This window comes from Epinephelus lanceolatus, chromosome 5 (genome assembly GCF_041903045.1).
Source record: "Epinephelus lanceolatus isolate andai-2023 chromosome 5, ASM4190304v1, whole genome shotgun sequence".
NCBI classification, from domain to species: Eukaryota; Metazoa; Chordata; class Actinopteri; order Perciformes; family Serranidae; genus Epinephelus; species Epinephelus lanceolatus.
Genome location: NC_135738.1, coordinates 6,197,796 through 6,219,939, shown reverse-complemented (window position 1 = coordinate 6,219,939; position 22,144 = coordinate 6,197,796). Strand labels below are relative to the sequence as shown.

Genomic DNA, 22,144 nt, shown 5'->3' with positions numbered 1-22,144 from the left:
GGCCTGTACTGTACATAAATATCATGTCACAATTTTTTCACATAAAAACAGAGAGAGGAAAATAGTAAGAGTGTGATGTGTTCGGGTGCACGTCTGGACTCAGAAATTCCAGCTGTCTGCCCTCAGAGCAGCGTCAGCCTGGACTGCAGCGTCATTCAACCATGTGCTGTTGACACAAGAGTCCCATCTCTGTGTCAACCACAGGACAGAGACACAAAAGCTCGGCCTGAAACTGTGGACAGAGTGTGTGTGCTTTACTGTGTGTGTGTGTGTGAGTGTGTGTGTGTGAGGGACACATCAGCCAGCCGCCATCTGCAGCTTTCAAGGCAGCCAGATAGCAGATAACAGGTTAGGTAAACACAGCCACCGAGGTCGAGTGGAAGTCAGTTAACCATTTGCATCTCTGTCTCATATAAGATCTTATTTCCTGCCATTATTTGGCGGTCGGAGGCCAATCAGCACTGAGAGGTTTAATAAAGACACCACTCACGTGGAGTGTTCACACCTGCAGCACAATGCAAATGAAGCAGCAGCTCATGAATATGCAAATTCACACAGCTGCGACATGACGCCCGCAGGTGGTGGAGCGGGTCATTTACATACAGCGCCTTCAGCTACGGTTCATCCACGCCTGCTTTTTAGGAGGCACACAGGAAGGTGTCTGGCAGCCTCACTGTACGGAAGGTGTGAGCAGTGTCTGTGTGTGTGAAGAAGCTGTTGTATTGTTCTAGTAGCTGCACACAGATCATGATCTAAAAATGTCGCCTTCAGAAATGATGCAGAAAGCCGAGTCATTTCGTAGCAGCCGGTCACCAGACTATCACAGGGCTGACACATAAAGACAGACAACCATTCACACCTAAGGACAACTTTGGACTGTGGGAGGAAGCTGGAGCACCCGGAAAAAACCCACGCTGACATGGAGAGAAGCTCCCTCACTGTGTGCTCAAGGACGCCTTGTCGATACGGAGATTGACAACTGCTGAAAATCCTGTTTTATTGTCTGTTTGATACCATCAGTCAGTGTGTTTCCAGTCACAGTGAAGCGGAGCTACAAGTCCAGCTGGATGAGGACATTTCACTGGCCTACTGTCCTTGTCCCAGTATACAAGCACGGGATGGGAATCCATTTATTGACCCAAGTATGTGCGACTCCTCTACGATAGGTGGAGATATGCCCCCTTTCAGCTTGTTAGTATTGGACCTTTTTCCTGTTGACCTATTACGTCACAGACCAAACAATGGACAAACAAGTTAGCTACGGTTAGCTAGCTGCTAACTGGTATCATGGAGGACAACTTTACAGCTCTGTACATTTGGTCCGTCCAAAAAGTCACAGCTCTGGATGTAGATTTCTCCAAGTTGTTACCGGCTTCTTCTTCTCTTACACATTTAATGCTATTGGACTTCAGGGTCAAAGCCCGGGGCGGAAACTGTGGAGCATGCTCAGAGCGCCTCGGCCAGTTTGGGTCTGATTGACTGTATACATGCAGGAGTCACATGATCTGGGTGTGTTAGTCCCACTGTGACAAATTCACTTTAGGACCATTTCAGTCACACTGACATGTTTACATTGATTTTAAAAGACCGACACAATAAATCCATTTTCTGCAGAGTCAGATCACAAGACATGTGGTAGACATTGTAATGTAAGCAAATATTGCATCGTGATGAAACTGGTGATTTACACCCCTAGTTACTCGCTGGTTGACAAGTGTCAGGCTGTCCAAAACAAAATCAAACCAACATTCTTAGTTTTGTTGTTGTTGTTTAACAAAAGAAGCAATTTTAAGACACCACACTGGACTCTCAGGCCCTGTTTAGACGACAACGGTTTCTCTAAAAACAGAAAAATCTGTCCTTTGCGTTTTAAAAAACTTCTGCGTTTATATGATGACGTTATTGAAACAATCCCTGTTCACACGGAGCCGCAAAATCTACTGGAAACGCTGCAGTATGCACGCCAGGCCAATGGGTGGCAGTGTAAATGAGGTGGAGTTGCTACAGTAACAGATCTACACTTCACTTCAAATCAACAGGGTGAGCAGCACAAACAGAGCTCTGCATTGTTGTTGTGAGGGTCGACTTTCTCGCGCATGGCTAGTGACTGGAACCGTAATGCGCATGTGCGAAAACTCTCCGTTTTCAGAGGAACTGCATATTGCAAGTTTACATGACAACGAAGATGCTGCCGTTTCCAAAAAATTGCACCCTGGAACCCGTTTTCAAAACACTGCGTTTTCAGGCACCCAAAACGCCGCTGTTGTATAAACGATCGGCCAAAACGCAACTAAAGTTTACCGTTTTCAGCTGAAATCGTTGTCGTATAAACGGGACGTTAGAAACTGAGAAGAGCATTTCTCACTTTTCTTTTTATCCATTTTTTATAAATGAAATGATTCATTGTGATGAAAATAACTGTCCATGTGATATGTTACAGCTGAGCAAAAAAGTTTTAATCACAGCGCCTCCATTAGGTCAGTTATACATTTTTAATAAACTGGCTTAAAGACAGTTTAAAAATTCATCACCTAAATTAGGTCAGTGATGCTGGAGATACCACAGAGAACCTCTAATATCACGTTTAATGGACACACACACACAATGACTCATGAAGACGCCCGCACAGGGAGAGAGCTGGGCGTCTTCATGAGTCATTGTGTGTGTGTGTCCATTAAACGTGATATTAGAGAACCTCTAATATCACGTTTAATGGACACACACACACAATGACTCATGAAGACGCCCAGCTCTCTCCCTGTGAAGTGCACACACAGCCTCCTGACAGAAATAACAAGGTGGCAGCTCACTATGCAAACACATCTATTTGTGACTGTCTGAGGCCTATTTGTGACATTCTGCTGGCACTTTCATGATGATGGAAGTTAAGTTACATCCACTTCCTATTAATGGCACCACGTCCACATTTAGACCCTCGCCCACTTCAGCTGAGCCCCTTAACTGGACAGATCTGAGAGGAGAGAGCTGAGCACACAAACAGAGTCAAAGTGAAACTGAGCCAGCAGGAAGGAAAATGACAAAAAAAGGCCAGCGGAGGAAGACAAAGGCAGCAGCACAGCATATTTGCATGGGTGTGGTGAACATGAAGCCTCTCTGTAATTACGTCCAATTTATTTTGCATGACCAGCTTGTTTCCCAAGTGCTACATAATGGGGGGAGGAGAAAGGGAAGGAGGAGGAGGAGGAGGTCCACATGTGGTGTGCGAGTGGCTCCACAGTTGAAGGCTCTGTGTGTGTCGGTGCAGATGCGTCTGGCAGAAATGTGCTGACTCCTCAGAGGTTGTGATATAGATAACTGAGGTCTTCCAGCAATGCGGCGGCCGGTCGTGAGGCTATTTTGGGGACGAGCTGAGTTTAAGTGTAGGCTATGCTTAGCATCGTCTTGAATGAGGAGCCTTCTGTCTAGAAAGAAGGTCACGGCGGCTAAACACTGGAAATGTATCAAGGTTTCACTCTAATTACTGTGTTACAGAGCCGCCTGTCACCGTGACTCAAGCCCGTTACTAAAGATAATTTAAATATCTGATAATTAGAGTCCTGCTGCAGAGACTCTCTGCTGTGGAGACGTCTGCAGTCCTCACACAGAACTTTAACCAGCTTTGTTTGGGATGTTTGCAGGGCTGCAACTAAAGATTATTTTTCTTTTTTAAGAATATATTTTTTTTTACATACAACACAGAATAAAGCAGCTCAGACATGACAAATAAATTGAGCAGCTAAAAATAAGAATAAAAAAACACTGGGCACGATATCCATCCCCGACCTTCATCACCTCCGACAACAAACAAATAAAGAGGCCACACAGACAAACAAGACTGATTTACAGGAAACGTACAGAAACTAAGCTGTTTCAGAAACCCCTGTAATTTGGAAGATGACAGAGCAGGTCCAATGTTCTTTAAGTAAAGGTCCCAAACTTTATAAAAAACATCTACTGAGGAGAGAAACATATAAAAAGATTTATGTGATTTATTTGTTTTTAATCAATCATTTAGTCTTAAAAAGTTTCCCAGAGACGCAAGAAATGTCTTCAAAATACTTGTTTTGTCTGACCAACAGTCTAAACACCAAAAGGAATTTAGTTTACAGAAATAAAACATAAAGCAAATCTTCTTGGGCTGGCTCCAAATAGTCGACCAAACGTTAAGGTCATTAGTCGGCAAGATTTCATTGGTCACTTAGTCGCAGAAATAAAAAACAAACAAACATGAAACTCTATTAGGAGCTTCACCTTGTCAAAATAAATCCAAACCGATATGACTGGACCATGTGTGACTTTAATTTGAAAGGACAGACACAGGAAGTGTCCACGCTCAGCAGTCAGACAGGAGTCAGGTTAATTTCCAGGGCTGGTACCTGCGGTTATTCTACAGGCTACATGTTGGGCAGGAAATCCAAAGTGTGGGATCATTTTGAGAAGGTGAAGGATGAACCCAAAGTGATATGTAAACTCATCTTCATTGGTCGACTACAATCATGACGTATCATCTGAAACATGGAAGTAGCTACATGCCCATTAGCCCACAGCGTCATCAACAGGCGGCTCGCTCAGTGTGTGACGTGCACTTGTAGATAAAATATAGGCCTATATTAATGAAGGTTCATCCATCCCTTTTCAACAGCTTTTCCGCAGCTGCTCCTCCTAGGGAACCCCGAGGCGTTCTCAGGCCAGAAGAGACATATAATCCCTCCAGTGTGTACTGGGTCTGCCCGGGGCATCCTACCAGTTGGACGTGCTGAAATACCTCCAACAGGAGGCGCCCAGGAAGATCCTGATCAGGTGTGAGTCACCTTAACTGACCCCTTTCGACATGAAGGAGCAGCGGCTCTACTCTGAGCTCCTTCAGGATGTCTGACTCCTCCCCCTATCTCTAAGGCTGAGCCCAGACACCCTACAGAGGAACATTTCAGACACTTGTATCTGTGATCTCATTCTTTCAGTCACTACCCAGATCTCATGACTATAGATGAGGGTTGGGACGTAGATGGACCAGTAAATCGAAAACTTTACCTTCTGGCTCATCTTCCTTTTCACCACATCACTGCAGACGCCGCGTCAAGCTCCTGATCCATCTCACGCTCCATTCTACCCTCACTTGTGAACAAGACCCCTGGATACTTGACCTCCTTCTCTTGAGGCAGAAACCCTCTCCCAACCCAGAGGGAACAATCCACCGTTCTCCAGCAGAGAACCATGACCTCAGATTTGGAGGTGCTGACTCTTATTCTGATCGCTTTACACTCGGCTGCAAACCGCCCCAGGTCATGATGGAGCCAACAGAACCACACTTTTTAAAAAAAAAAAGGGATCAAAGGATGTGTTCCAACTATCAAGGTATCACACTGCTCAGCCTCCCTGCGAACATTTATTCCACGGTGCTGGAAAGGAGGCTTGACTGATTGTCAAACCTCGGATTCAGGAGGAGCAATGTGGATTCTGTCCTGGTCCCGGTCCTGGAACAGTGGAGCAGCTCTTTACCCTCGCAGGGCTTCTGGAGGGGTCGAGCAAGTTTGCCCATCCAGTCTACATGTGTTTTTTGAAGGCTTACGACCGCGTCCTACAGGGAGTCTTGTGGGGGGTGCTGCGGGAATACGGGGTACTGGGGTCGCTGCAACAAGCCATCCAGTCCCTGTACGACCAAAGTGAAAGCTGTGTCCATATAATCGGTCAGACATGTTCTCAGTGGGATTTATCAGAAAGCTCCCATAGAGTTTCTGTATAATCTCACAGTCAAACTCTAGATATTACTGTGACTTAGCAGAGTACTTCTGTAAAATTACTGTATTTACCTGCATGAATTTCACAATAAAATTCTAAATTTAGTTAAATATCACAGTAAAAGCCTGTGAGGTGATAATAATGTCATTTATTGTGAAATATTACAGTTACATATTCTAACTTCCTGAAAAATAATTTGCTGTGCAGATTTAATCTGCAACGTTTTGGATGGTCAGTTCATAGATGGATGTATTTTTTTATACAAACATCCAGAACATTCTCAGGTTTTAGATTTTAAGAGGATTTGCTGCTTTTCTTTGTCTTGTGTGATTTCAAATAAAAATCTATGGGTTTTGTTCTGTGGGAAAGGCAAAGAAAGCAATTTAAAGTCGCCGCTTTTTGGCTTCAGGAAATTGAGGAACTGCACAGTTTTCAGACCAATTAAATTATTAATTACAGAAAATAATTGGCTGATGAACTGATAATGAAAATAGCCTGCAGCCCTAAACTGCAGGTGGTAAAAAGAAAGAATTCTGGGTACAGGGAGGTTATTGAAGGGCATCGGTTTCAATGTTTAAAAAAAAAAAAAGAAATAAGAAGCAGCAGGATCAGAGTTCATGGTTGTTTCATGTTGGCTGAAAATTCCAAACGTCTCAAACATGAGTCCAAACTGCTAAATTCAACTCTGAAAACTGCTCCAGGTGCAGCCCGACTATCTTGTCAATAATAGTGGATTTTCTTGTGTTACAGTTTTCTGCGCTGGCCTCAGGGAGTCTGGATGGTTCTCTGTTACTTTGTCTGTGTATGTGTTGTGTGTGTGTCGGGTATTTGCATCCGCTCTGATCCACATTCTTTTATTAGAGAAACGGCCTGAGGGGGAGCTCACTCGCTGCATCGCGCTTTATTACTGCTCCACACATGCCGTGCATCTTTTAAGTGTTAGCCAAAGTGTTAAAGTGTTGGCCAAGTTACCCAGACGGAAGCTATGAATAACACCTACTTTGCCCGCAGCACTGGCTGAAGGAGGAGTGTGTGTTTGGAGCTCTGCAGAGGTCGGCTCTGAATAGACTCCACTCGTTACTGTGGAAGATAAACTGACCTCACATCAGATGGTTTTTATGGTCCTATGAGGAGTGCACTCAGGCTGACAGACAACATGATTTTATGGTGTTGGTGAAGGACGTGTGTTTTCTCTCTGCACCTGCGATCAGGCCTCCAGCTGATATAAACTGTTCTCTGTGCAGCCGTTAGCTGAGCTCAGTCTTTGTCTTATCTGTAAAAGGTCACAAAATAGTGACAAATATCCTTTTACAAGTTTCCAGAGTCGAGGTGACATCTTTGGTTTGCTTGTTTTGTCCAACTAACAGTCAAAAATCCAAAGATAATTATTTTATAATCACACAGAAGAGAAAAAGGCAGCGATTGGTGAATACATCATTATTATTACTATATTGTATCATGGTGAAACTGGTGATTTACTCCTCCATAACATGTTTCTTTCCAATGTTATACAGAGTACACACCCTCCTTTACCATCAGCAGGTGTTTAACACAAAGTCTTTATCTTAAAGAAGCTCTCAGTGCGAACATGTAAAACTGTAACTGCACACATGGGCTGAAGTGTTACAGCAGACTAACTTACAACAATGGGAGGAAACAGATAACACACACACACACACACACACACACACACACACACACACACACCATGGTTACTGTTGCCATGGTCACACACACCATAGTTACTGTTGCCATAGTCACACACTGTAGTTATTGTTGCCATGGTCACACACACCATAGTTACTGTTGCCATGGTTACACACCATAGATACTGTTGCCATGGTCACACACCGTAGTTACTGTTGCCATGGTCACACACCGTAGTTACTGTTGACATGGTCACACACACACCATAGTTACTGTTGCCATGGTCACACACACCATAGATACTGTTGCCATGGTCACACACCGTAGTTACTGTTGCCATGGTCACACACACACCATAGTTACTGTTGGATGGTCACACACACCATGGTTAATGTTGCCATGGTCACACATACCATAGTTACTGTTGCCATGGTCACACACCGTAGTTACTGTTGCCATGGTCACACATACCATAGTTACTGTTGCCATGGTCACACACACCATAGTTACTGTTGCCATGGTCACACACACCATGGTTATTGTTGCCATGGTCACACACACCATGGTTACTGTTGCCATGGTCAAACACACCATGGTTACTGTTGCCATGGTCACACACACCATGGTTAATGTTGCCATGGTCACACACACCATGGTTATTGTTGCCATGGTCAAACACACACACACACACACACACACACACACACACACACACACACACACACACACACACCATAGTTACTGTTGCCATGGTCACACACACCATTGTTACTGTTGCCATGGTCACACACACCATGTTTACTGTTGCCATGGTCACACACCGTAGTTACTGTTGCCATGGTCTCACACACACACACACACACACACACACACACGTCACCATAGTTACTGTTGCCATGGTCACACACACCATAGTTACTGTTGCCATGGTCACACACACCATTGTTACTGTTGCCATGGTCACACACACCATGGTTACTGTTGCCATGGTCACACACCGTAGTTACTGTTGCCATGGTCTCACACACGCACACGCACACACACACACACCATAGTTACTGTTGCCATGGTCTCGCTCTCTCTCTCTCTCACACCATGGTTACTGTTGCCATGGTCAAACACACACACACACACACACCATAGTTACTGTTGCCATGGTCACACACACCATGGTTACTGTTACCATGGTCACACACACCATGTTTACTGTTGCCATGGTCACACACCGTAGTTACTGTTGCTATGGTCACTCACACACACACACACACACACACACACACACACACACACACACACACACGGGTCAGCGGCTCACTCCTGACAGACTGGCTCGGCTCAGTGGAAGCGAACAAAGCTAGAGGTCTGTGGAGGCTTTAGGCCCATTGGGGCTTTTGTGTTTGCGTGGTGATGCCATGGGTAACCAACACACATCTGAACGCCCCCTATCCGAGCTGGTCCTCTGCCAGTCCTGCACAGGCCCCGCCCACATTACTGCCCCTGTTCCTGCTCACATCAGTGTCTTGCTCACTGGAGAAATAAGATCAGATATAAATCCTGAATAAAACCTAGGTCATGGTCCATGGTGCACTGTCTTTGATTTAAGACTAAATATAGTTATATTTGGGCTGTACTGGACTGTTGGATTCTCTCCTCATGTTCTTCCAGTTCCTCTGCTCCCTCTTGTCCTTAGCTGAGAGGCCCCTCTCTGTTTGCTCTGTAAACCCCCACAGCTCTCGTCAGCTGCCGTCTCTTGTCCTCTGAGTTACGGCCCGCTCATTAATCTAACAGCAGATATCTGCTCTAATCGTGCAGCTCATTTTAACAAGCTTTTCTACCACCGTTAACCACGTCCCTCCAGTTGGCTCGTGAGCTGTAACCTGGGGCTTAGACTTACTGACACCAGTTGATGCATGCCTCCATGTCATTACATTAAAGTAGGCCTGTAACTTAAGCTTTAAGAGGTTTAGGGATTGATTTAATTCCATTATGTTTTGCCCTTCAGCTGAGCATCCAAATCAAATCCTCACAGGGCGAGAAGACAAAGACAGAGGCATCATGCATCTTTAGATCATGCGTCTTTAGATTTTCTGGGCTGCGTCATGTTATTAAATGGTTAATGAGCTCGGCAGCAGCAGCCAAACTGCAGCACACAAAGTAGTTAGAGCAGATAGAAACACAGTCCAAGTCCCGCCCTCTCACTTTGATCGGCGCTATTCATGTGTCAGCGCCTTGACAATAAATGATGGCTGCTGCTGTATGTTTGTTGTGTTGCAGTAATCGTCCCAGCAGGCAGGTTCAACGAGTCCTCAGTTCCACCTGAGCCCTTCCCTCAATGAAGACAAACTGTTGTGACGTCTTGTGCTGCTGTGTCAATAAGCCCACGACAGCAGAGTCAGTGCACGGTCGCAGGGAGCTGTGCTGTGTCTCGCCCTCTCTGTGCAGAGGTAAACACACACTATAGACTCTAATGCATGTTGAAAGCACATGTTTTGAGCTTTTGTTGCTTCTGTGGAAGTTTGAAAGAACAGGACGGCCTCTGTTGAGATAAGCTGAGGTCTTAAACCGATTAAACAAGCGGACCCCTCGTTCTTTAAGCAATCCTGTTGGAGGCACTGTGCAATCTGGGCTCGAGCATTATGGCTCAAACTGCACACTGAAATCTCTGGACTCCAAGATAAGCTCTCTTTCCATTACTCACAGTTTGTTGACACACACCTTCCTCCTGTGTAGTAACAGGGAGCATTCCCAAGTATGTTGGAGCTCGCTGGGTTTATTTGCATTTGAAGCAGCTGAGAGAACGAGTCATCACACCCAAGTTGAACTGCCTGTTCACGTGCACGGTGAGACTTGTCAACAGTCCTGACAGTTGGTAGCAGTTAAAACATGTCACTACGATCTGCAGCCCGGCAGTAGTCATAGTTTGGCTTCCTGAGGACCTCAGGACGGGCTGATACAGCGGCGTATATGTCTCTATCAGCTCGTCACAGAATTCCACAAAACACCTGAAGTTTGCTCCTTAAGTGTGACACTTAACCTTACCTGGGGAATTTATTTAAAGGTGTTGCACAGAATCTCTTAAAAGGTTTCCTTAGTCTAGGAGACGTTTCGGCATTTACTGCACTGAAAGAGTAAAAGTTGACTGTTTCCATAGAGACCATTCGCTAACTATTACATTTAAATAACTTTGATATAAGGTCAAGCATCTGAACAACTGAGTTTTTTTTTTAATAATAATGTATTGGGCTTTTCCAATTTTAACAAACATTAAATGGCCTATTAATTAAATGTTCAGTCTTTGCGGTAAATAACCTGCAGTGAATATCATGTAAAAAGACAAGTAAATAAAAACATAGTGAGTAAACCAGAGTTGAATCCAGTCTACAGATGTTACAGTCAAACAGTTTGGATAGTTCAACCAGTTGTCTGAGATCTGTTGGCAGATTTCTGGTGACATCTTAGCCATGAGCGATATATATAACCACGGTCCCCAAGAAGGACGCCTTTATGCTTCCCCTCATCAAACTAACTTGCGATGACGCTCTCATCCAGTGTCCGAGCATCATGGGTACTGTCAGGTCACTGTGCTACAACGTTGGATATTTTATTTTCATGACTTCAGACTAACTGGACACTGATTGTGTGTTGTTTTTTTTTCTGCTGACGATCTGATCCTAATTTTGCACAGGTGCTTGTACCCTGATGTGGGTCCTGTCTATCACCCTACATAAGCCCCTTTTACACTGCCAGATTTTCCGCGAATCTTGGGCTGTTTTGCCGGCAAGCTGCAAGCGTTTAGACACACAGAGCCCGACTGGCGAGTTGATCCGAGGTGCCCAATTTTCCGCCTCGTAGGGTAGTCATATTGGCAGAACCCTTTTAGTTTAAAAAGCCCGAGGCGGCCTTCTGCAACAAGAGGGGCTGTTGAAGACTTGTGGGAGGAGCTGTTGATGACGCCGCACATGCGAGTCACTGGCGGTGGATAAACAGGAAACAGCTGATAGCAGGAATTAGCGAGCAGCTAGTAGCAAGAGGGAAACGCAAACCTGACAGACACTGTAAAGATGAGCAACTGGGGAGACAAGGAATTGCGCGCCCTCCTTGTCCTCGCAAACGAAGAGGCCATTAACCGTCAGATGACGGGGACGGTGAAGGACAGGCCGACTTATGAGAGAATCGCTGAAGGACTGACCAGCCATGGCTTCCCTCCCACGTCACTGTCTACGTCACACACTGAGCTACACGTTTTGTTACTTGCTCACGCCCCCCAGTGCCCCGAAAAAGGTGCATTCTGTATAAACAAAAGTAGGCAGGCGGCATTTTGTATTTATACTGCCAATGCTGAAAAAAGACTGATTGGGCTTTCCTGCAAATTTGCACAATTCCTGTTTAAAAAGGGCTATAGTTCTGGGAAGCTGACAACGTCAAAAACCTGCGCCGCTATCTCATCCTGATCTGGCTGCTCCTCCAATAAAAGAGTTCATACAACTGCGCTCAGACAATGGGAGGGCGTCTAGGATGACCAACAGAGACGAACTCAGGGGCTCTGAAGACTGCTGGCAATGCTTGATAGTTTAACAGCCTTCAAACACCCTCCTGATGAATAGGAGAGGAACATTATGTAATGTACAATATTACTATTCAGTCTCATGCACTGTTACTTAAAAGGACCTTCACCCCCTTTTCCCTTCCTTTCTTTTATTTAATTATCCCCCTTTTTTCTACTGTGCTTTGTTTTTAATATGGAAGCAGTGTCATGGTGTGTTGAACCTGTATCTTCATGGACTTTAAAGGTAGGGCCGGAGGGGATGGGAAGGAAAAAAGGAAGTAAAAGTATTGATTCACTTGTAATTCTGTTTAATTGGCAGTTATCCTTGTTTTGTTGTTGATTGCTAAACATGATGTGCTGTTAAAAGGGCTGGTGTTATAAGCTGTAGATTCAGTCTGCAGCTTTGCAACTGCAAGAGTGTCTAAGTTGTGTTAAATTACTTTGTATGTTGTAATGTTTTGCATTGTACTATTAAAGTATCTGCCATTTTCTGTGGGAGGCTGTGACTTTATTTACATGAATTTATAGATTAATACATGATGTTATTATTTCTATTTGCAGGCCAAAAGAAATTCTAAATTTTAATTAAAAAACGTCATATAAAAAAACAAAATGTCGCTGCAGACTCATCCCCGGCTCTGAGCTGAGTGTCACTCCTGTCTGTGGAAACCGTGCAGTACTAATTACATCACTGGTTTTACAGCTATCATTTCACCCTGAATGCTTCAAAATTATAGATGATTAGTTGCAGTCTAAATGCTAAAACTGCCCAAAATATTTAATTAAGAAACCGTAACTGTGCTTTTTTGGGTCAGTCTCAGAAAACGACCTGGTTAGAGTGAAATGTAGCGTGTTAAAATCTGGGCTGTAATTTTAGTTCCTGGAAGCAGAACACAAAACATCCACATCGTACTGGATTAACAGCAGGTTGCACGCTCTTAGAAAAGACTTTTAGAAAATGCAAGTCATTTTGAACACACACTTTCATCCAGTGTGGACAAACATGTATTTTGGGGAGGTTTTTTTTTAGTTAGAGGCCAAAATTTGGTTTTCAATTTACCTTCACAGACAGGAAACTGGCTTATATGTCAATTCTGTCAAATGTCAATATTTAAGGCTGAATATGCACTTTAAAACAGCGCCTGGAGGAAGATCAGCTCTGCACTCAAGATATCTGGTAAGTGGGATATGATACAGTGGTTGTTATGGTTGCTTAGCAACTTCAGACGCAGCCTGCCTCAACACTCTTCAGATTCAGACATCATTAATCCCACCAGGGGCATTTTGTCTGAACAGCTTGCCTTGCACACACACACTACAACACACAGTAACATGCAGACACACAAAGAGATGAGTAAGAAATAAAAATCAAAAATATGCCGAGGAGTTCAGTGAAATAAAGGATTCAACAAATAATAATAATAATAATAATAATAATAATAATAATAATAATAATAACGTCCTGACGGCAACAGAGAAAATTCACCTGCAAGAACAGGATGTCCAGAAGAAGCTAAAAAACTCGAGGTGTTCTGGATTTGGATTTGTTGACTGCAAAAACAGGTTGAGTCCTGCTGTGTCACTGCTGTGATCTCAGAGCAGATTTTAAGGATGCCATTCAGACTGTTTTTGTGTTTGAATATGAGGCTGTGAAACCAGCAGATAACTGAAGATCACAGGAGGCTCTCAATAACAGACTGACAGAGACGACAGAGGATGACGAGACTGACGGATAAGGAATTAGTTCACAGAGAAGGTGATTTAACTGTTGCCCTCGCTTCACAACATCTGCAGTGTTTACATCAAATTTAAGATATTCATCAAAAAAGTACCTAAATATTTGTCAGATTAACCCTTCCCATAGTTTCATTGTGAATAATGCTCTTAAGGTTGGTACAGAGGAGGCACAAGAGAAGCACCCAGCACCCGACCTCGTTTTTTCCAGGCAGTGAGAGACACGGTGTGTCCCGGGCATTAGTCAAGTCAAGTCAAGTATTTATAGAGCACATTTAAAAACAACAATCGTTGACCAAAGTGCTTTTCAATGGATACAATTATGCACAACATGAAAAATAATCAACCAAGACAGCAGAGTTCGCCTTGAGCAAATTCATTGAAAAAGATGAATATCAAACAATATATATTCTCATGATGCATCACCAAAAGCTAAGGCAGAGAGATGGGTTTTTAGCCCGGCTTTCAAAATATTTAAAGAGGGTGAGGATCTTAGTGTTTGTGGCAGGCTGTTCCACAGTTTCCGACCAACAACTGATAAAGAGACAGGTGATGATTCAGCTCTGTGGTCAGTTTAGTTTGTGGTCTTTATTCTAAATTCTAAAATCCGGTCTAGCAACACTACAAATGACTACGACTGGGAGGACATACTTACCTCCCAACTGGATAATACCAATATACCGGGGTGCCATGTAGGGTTAAGGTACGGACACACCACACCGACATCAAAGAACTAGCGGCGACGAAAGCCAACTGTTGCGTCGTCTACGTCACCTCATGTCGCCCTGTGTCAGTTGCATTTGAACACACTACACGGACTACATCTGACGGCCAAGTAGCACGTACGTTCTGCGCCTGTGTGAGCGGAACGGAGTGAGAGAGTGGTACATCCTGTCAGCCGAGGGGTTTCCTATCTGTGCAGCCGAGCACCGCAGCACCTCCACGGACTATTACATCCAGACGGTCCCGGTGTTTCCTCCGCAGGCTCCACTTCACTCAGCTGCCCGATAAACCCACTGCTTCTTCACACTTTAACCTGAATAACAAACCAGGTCTCGGTGCTCCGGTTGGATCCAAACGGAGAGCCGGGGCTAGCTGAGAAGCTAGCGGAGGCTTTCAGGTTAAAGTGTGAAGAAGCAGTGGGTCTGTCGGGCAGCTGAGTGAAGTGGAGCCTGAGGAGGAAGCACCGGTTAGCCCCGGGTTCACTACAGGCAGATTCACTCGCTACAGGGGTGAGGAAATAAAACCTGAACAGCCAATCAGAGTGATCTCTCTCACCGACAAGCAACATGCTCAATTGTCCAAAAAGCCGCCTATGCCGAAGTGCCGACGGTGCAGGACACACCGCAAAAACTAGGCCGACAGACGCTCACCGACGACCCGACTTTGGTCAACGGCTGACCCTTGGCTTGGTGTGTCAGGGCCTTTACAACAGTATGAGATTTTCACAGTTTGGTAATCATCTCAGAAGATATCACAGTTTCACAGTATGACAGTAACAGAAGGGTTATTGGTTTAACACATGGTTTATTACTTTAACTGAAATCTGAATCTTTTCTTGTTGTTCCGACATCAAGATTAATTCTCAAAGGCGATCGAGCGTTTACAGTCAGAGCTCTATGACTTTGGAGTGACCTGCCTGAGATCAGGGCCCCGAACTCAGTCTCATCTTAGAAATCACTTCTGGAAACCTGCTTAAAATGACCTCTGGGATTTTAACTGCTTTAATTTTGTCTGTTTTACTCTGTGACGTTTATTTGCTTTGTCTTTTATTCAGTTTTGTAAAGCAATTTGTAACCGTGTTTTTTGTATAGGTATTGAAAATACCAAAGTGAATTAACCCCCCCCCCCCCCCCCCAAATGTCTGCCTCAAACTGTTAATAATTGGGTTAAAAACCACAGCTGTCTGAATGCAAACCTTCATAGTACCATATTCATTCAAGGGTCATTTTATGCACAGCGTGACATCAGCACAGGTGTTTTTTTCTCCTACAACTAGAAGGACAAACAGAAAGACACGAGCAGATCAGCTGCAAAGACACCTGACCACATGACAGACTCCTGACGGGACGTGGCACTGACTGGTCCCACTGTAGTAACAAATATCACTCCAGGAGCTGTATTTGTAATGAAGTGCTGTTATTCACCTCAGTTTACTCCCAACAATACACGTCCTGCTTCAGTTCTGCAGCCTGCTGATTTCATACAACTCCCCGAGTGACCTTTACCCTCCTCCTCCAAACACACTGACATCTATTGACGCTGTGTCTCTGTGGATCTGTCCCTGTGTGACTGTTAACTGCTGGTACAACATGTCACCTTCAGTAAGAGCCTCTTTTCTTAAACATATTCTGCTGAAACAAATCTCAACATGACGTCACAGCCGCTGCGTTTTACAGGAGACATGTCTGAAGCAGCCACATGATGTCAGCTGTTTCTGAACGGAATCATAATGTGGATTTTTCCTTTTAAAATGGGAAATGGAATCAGGAAGCTTTGTACAAACACGCTCCACACACACACACACACACACACACACAAGATGATGATGCACTTTTGTGATGAGGCTGAGCAAAGGAGCAAATCCAAGCACGGACAAGATGAACGGATGCAGGAGAAAGAGACAGGATGAAACAATACAGCCTTTATCTCTCATTTCATAACGGTCAGACGGTCCCTGAAAGGCCTCAGAGAGACAGACAGAGAGGGGGAGACGGGCAGACAGACAGGCTGGTCTCCCATTATGCCACTGTCACTGTGCCACCTCACCATCTGGGTGGGAGCGGCCTGCTTCACCACAAAAACACATTAAGTGTTTAACATGTTTGGAGGAGAGGAAGCTGTTTCTGATCAAGCTCACAGATCTGAGACTGAGACAGAGCCTGTCTGCAGACAAAGAGTAGAGCTTAATGAACGCTCCACTGTCCTTTCCTTGAAACCTGGCTGTCAGTGAAGCTGCCCTCTCATCGATTAACCGTCTGTCTGCAGGAGGCTGAGAGGGGCAGCCAGGCTTCAGGACACACAGGCTGACTGTCTGTCTGTCAGATGGATGATATCATCCCTCCTCAGTGTGCTGGAGACAGGCCTGTGTGTGTGTGTGTGTGTGTGTGTGTGTGTGTGTGTGCGTGTGTGTGTGTGCGTGCACCTGTGCAGAGGGCGTGATGCTTTAAGGTTTCTGCACAAAAAATAAATGTGCATCACACTTTAGGAAGCTGCAGATCACAGCGGAGGTGCAGAAGAGAGCAGGCCGAGAATCAGACCTGAGGAGCGGCAGCAGCATCACGAGGTGCCGGCTGCAAGTGGGTCAGCGTGCTAAAATGAAATGAGGCTGATCATTTATAGATACAGTGTGAGTGTGAGTGTGTGTGTGTGTGTGTGTGGATCAGATGCTGCTGCTGACCTGCAGGTGTTTGCTCGGCCCGCGGCACTGACTGACAGGTGGCACCGGGTAATGAAGCACCAACCAGCTGATGGAGATAAATAAAGAGAGCCTTACCTCAGAGCCACCCGGACTGAGCTCTCATCCTGCCCCGTCGACATGATTCCTCTCGGTACACAACAAAACGAGCGTATATCTGTGTGTTGGCTCCGCGCCCTGCAGAGGAGCGAGAAGAAAGTGCGCACTCCCCGTCAGACAGGAGGCAGCAGGCGGCGGCAGCAGCAGGCAGCGGACCGAGCACCGGAGCTGCTCCTCACCTCGACTCCAGCGCCGCCATTTCAAACTCTCTAATTATCTTCACAGGTTTTAAATCGTGATCTGCGCTGCGCGTGTGTCCGCATGTCGCATGTCGCGTCTACGTGCGCCGCATCTCTGCGCAGTTCGGCCCGGATGCTTTAGCTCCGGCTCGAGCCCACATGCAGACTGACGCTGCCGCTGCTGATAAGTGACACACCGCCGCGCGCGCACACATCAACACACACACACACACACACACACACACACAGATAAATACGCATCCGCACGCGCCGCCGTGCCTCTCCGCTGCACGTTTACACACCGGGGAGGGAGCCGCAATGCGTCAGCAAGACACGCCCTCTCCGGAGCTGCGAGATGACGTCATAACCAGACTGTTATGCACATTTTTGTGGGAAAAAAGTCAGAAATACACTTTAATTTTTACAGTTATACATTTATTTGATGGATTTCTTTGTGTAAGATTCTTCTGAGCTGCTGTTGAACATGTTTCTGACATGTTCTGTGGAGCTGAGCTCCATTTACAGAAGGGTGATGTTATTTTTATTAAGGAAAAAATGATCATGTCTTTATTTTAAATTATTTCTTTATGTCCATAAAGGTCAAAGGTCTGAGGGGAAATATTCACCACTGCAAGCATGGGCTGACACTTTACTTGGAAACAATCCATCAGGATCAGGATCATTCACAGTCCCAGACACACTTTTATTTTTAAGTACCTGTGTCCCACATTTGTTTGTTTGTTTATTGAGATCCCCATGTGCATTGCAGTAGTTATTCTTCCTGGGGTCTACACAGGTACAGAGGGACAACACAAAACATACATTCACACTAAACAACACATCATAATGCACATCCACTGTAAAAGACACACTAACAGTTAATGTAACACACACAAAAAGAAACTAAATAAATCTGCTCTTACAGAATCCATAATAATCTAACAGATAAATATCATCATGTAAGTAAGGGATAATGTGCAGTGAGCCGGTGACTGTGGAAAAATAACTCCCGACAGGCAGCGTATGTTCAAACATACAATAATTCCCAGATTCTGACCACTTTTAAGTCGAAGCTAAAAACATTCTTGCTTGCTTCACTGCCTCCTCCACCCTGTCATGACTGAAACCTTATTTTAAAACTCAATCAAATCATTTTAAATAATCTTTTTATCTTTGCACCTGTTGTTCTGCACTTTGGCTTTTTTTAAAAAAAAGAAAAAAAATGCAAATCATTTAGTAATTAATTTTACCTTTTACATATTTTTACTCTTTTCTGTAAAAGAGTACTGTGAAATGTGCTGTATGAATAAAGCTGCTTTGCCAAAAGAATAAAATGCCCATGAAACATTTACACACCAAAGAATTCTAGTAATTAGTAGGTTTATTTTCAAGTAAGGCTCTTTTAGCAGTTTTTTAAAACCACATATTATTTTGTTGTAGATGTGATTTGGAGGTGAATTCCAGTTTTGCATTGCTCAGTATATTACTGTATGTTGGACCGATGTGGTTTTGGATCATGATAAAGTAAAACAACCTCCAGCAGTCTGTCTGTGCTACAGGACAGGTCTTTGTAAAAAGTGAAAGTATGGGTTTGTATTTTTGAAGCTTATAGTGAATAGCACCATCTTTAACTTAATGTGAGATCTCTGAACACAGGTGAAGTTCTGAGGTGGCAATCTGAATCATTTCCATGGGCTCCCCTCGTCCCACGGGCCCCATTGCAACCTCACAGCCTGCACTGCCTCTGTTTACGCCCCCGGTAAAATGCAGTACGCCAAAAACACCAGGATGTTCTACTACATCTGGCCAGATTTTGCGGTATGCATGCCAACATGCTACTTTGCCTATTCTGACCCACAATCCTCTGAGCAGACAGTACATCACATGGACCGAGGCACAAACAGATTAAGGCTTAACAGCTGATTGACAGCTGTCAGAGGTCGCGATGAAGGCTGACCGCACATTCAAGTAACTGATGACCTGCTTAATAGTGATAATTGGAATATTGATTGTTTCAGTGAACAAAATTATCAGAACTATTACAAACAACAAAAGGACATAACTATAAATATATCACTGACAGAACTGTAGATATAATTTCACTGTCACAAGTAACATCAGTTAGAAACTACAGTCTGTGCAGTTAGAACTTTAAACTACACACACTGCAGACTAATAACCCAGCAAACAGGGAACCTTATGGGAACATTCCCTGAAGGTACTCTGGGGGTTTAAAAAGAAGAAGAAGAAGAAAAAAGATAGACTGAAACAGTTCATGTGAGCTCATCAGGAAGAACTCAGCACTGATTTCATGTATAGATCAATTGATGACATTGATTAGGCTATAGCAGGGGTGTAGTCTAATCAATAATGATGCTCAGCGACACAACTGCAGGTTGTAGAGAGAAGCAACACATCACAGATCCAGCATCATTTCCAAAGGCACACTGCAACTGCAGACAAACAAATTCACAAACAAATAAATAATAACTCCCCTCCCAAACAGCGACTGCATCTTAGCAACCGTTGCTAAGCACTGCTGGTTGCTCTATGACATCAGAAACAGGTGGAAAGTCACATCAGGAGGCTCCTAAGGATAAAAAAACATCCTAAAAAGACAAAAATGAGAAGCCTGTTTATGTCTCCTGTCCTGACAGTGACACGTAATGTTTCCCCTGATAAAGAAAAAAAAAAGATTGCTGCTGTTTTTTTTTTTTGTTTTTTGTTTTTTTTTACCAAAGAATAAAAGAAAGAAAAGAAAAGAAAACACAGTCATGTCGGAGATGGATCTGGATTTCTGAGGACATGTATAGCACATGACACCATTTTTAATCTATGTGCCTGTAAAGAACACACCTGCAGGTCAGTTCAGTCTGCTCTGTGTTTGTGATGTCAGCTCACTGCTCACTCACTGTAAGGAAATCTTTAGCGCCACCCTGTGGATATGAGCCATCATGACACTGTGAGGACACAGGAGACAGATGAAGATGAAGTGTTGGGGCAGTGAGAACAATAAATCAAGAAAACAGAACTGATGTTTATTAGTAAGCTAAACAGTGAACACTGCACACACGTTATATGAAATATTACAGAAACAGTCCAGAGGTTACAGACGGACACACATTAAAACAATTAGGCACATAATGTAGGCCTATATACATACAGTATAAATATTAACAAAGGTACAGAGCTGCCTGACATGGTGATTATTCAAATCTCTCCATCGGTCTGACTCAGTCATTGCATCAGAGGCAGCAGCAGAAGACCATCTCTGAAGCAACAACACCTTGTCCAACCTTGAAGCAGATGGGCTACAGCAGCAGGAAGATTGGAAAAACCACATTCAGATCCATCCATCCTGCCTTGTATCAACGGTTCAGGCTGCTGCCGGTGGTGTAATGGTGTGGGGGAGATTTTCTTAGTACCAACTGAGCATGGTTTAAACACCACAGCCTACCTGAGTATTGTTGCTGACCGTGTCCATCCCTTTATGACCACAGTGTACCCATCTTCTGATGGCTACTTCCAGCAGGATAACGCACCATGTCACAAAGCTCAGATCATCTCAAACATGACAATGAGTTCACTGTACTCCAATGGCCTCCACAGTCACCAGATCTCAGTCCAATAGAGCACCTTTGGGATGTGCTGGAACATCATGGATCAACTGTGATGTCATCATGTCAATATAGACCAAAATCTCTGAGGAATGTTTCCAGCACCTTGTTGAATCTATGACACCAAGAATTAAAAAGGAGGTCCAACCCGGTACCAGCAAGGGGTACCTAATAAAGTGGCTGCTAAGTGTATGCTGATATTTTCCTATATACATCTCCACATATGAAATTGTGTTTGTCACAAATTGTGTGAACAGACGATGTGTGTACAGTTACCTCTCTGAGTGTGACATGTGATCTGTACTCTGTACATTTATCTCTTGCATCTGAGTCAGATATTTAGTTTCTGCCACTGTGTTTGTCTGAGCTCTTCATGTTTGTCTTTATGAAGCACAGAAGCACATTAATGTTTGGCCTGTGTGTAAAAGCCTCCGGCGCTCCACCCTGCCGCTTCCTGCTGGGCAATAACACCATGAATGCAGGAGTCCCGTTTACAAGCCTATCAAGTTACAGGACAGAGAAGGAACGACAGACCGCAGGCTCACTAATGACTGAACACATGTCAGTGCACATTATACTGTGGCTGAGTCAAAGACTGCTGACTGTGCTGCTGGCTGCTCTGCAGAGACTGAAAATCTCACTCATCATCACAAAGACTTCAGTCCAAATTAGTTTAACTTCATAAAACAGAAATTAAGTCAAATAATGTGACTTCATACTGAGCTTTTCTCCCAATCATGGCTAAACTGCACTGCATCGATCAGAGTCACTGTGTGGTCAGAAATACGTCCCTGCCTCCATCGTCATCAGCTCATTGAATGTGTCGGGTCGACATCTACTAACTGTTATAAATGCTACGCAGAACAGGCTCTGTGAACACACAGGTTACACACTGCTTGGACAAACCTTTAAGCATTTAAAGAGCTGGTCCACTTACATTATATATAAAAACTACAATTACCACCTCACGGTTGTATGCCCCCCGCAAACTTGTCATGTTGAAAACATGGACTGACCCTTTACACTCAGCTGATACAGGAGCTGGTTTTGTTTGATGACTTTTGATCCTCCAGTACTACACACTCAGCACATGTACAGACTGATGCAGTGTTAACGTGCAGGCAAACAGAGAAGTTTAAGCTGATAAATTCAGTCAGACACAGCA

General features: G+C 44.2%; 1 protein-coding gene across 7 annotated transcripts in view; it reads right to left on the bottom strand.

The window, feature by feature from the left end:
- Nucleotides 1-17,665, bottom strand: part of kif21a (kinesin family member 21A) — a 79,998-nt gene extending 62,333 nt beyond the window's left edge. For all 7 annotated transcript variants that reach the window (XM_033634931.2, XM_033634932.2, XM_033634936.2 and 4 more), the window contains exon 1: nucleotides 17,163-17,665. In XM_033634931.2, coding sequence (XP_033490822.2) covers nucleotides 17,163-17,206 — 44 coding nt within the window. In that variant the 5' untranslated portion in view covers nucleotides 17,207-17,665. The remainder of the gene's footprint in view (nucleotides 1-17,162) is intronic.
- Between the last annotated feature and the right edge of the window lie 4,479 nt (nucleotides 17,666-22,144).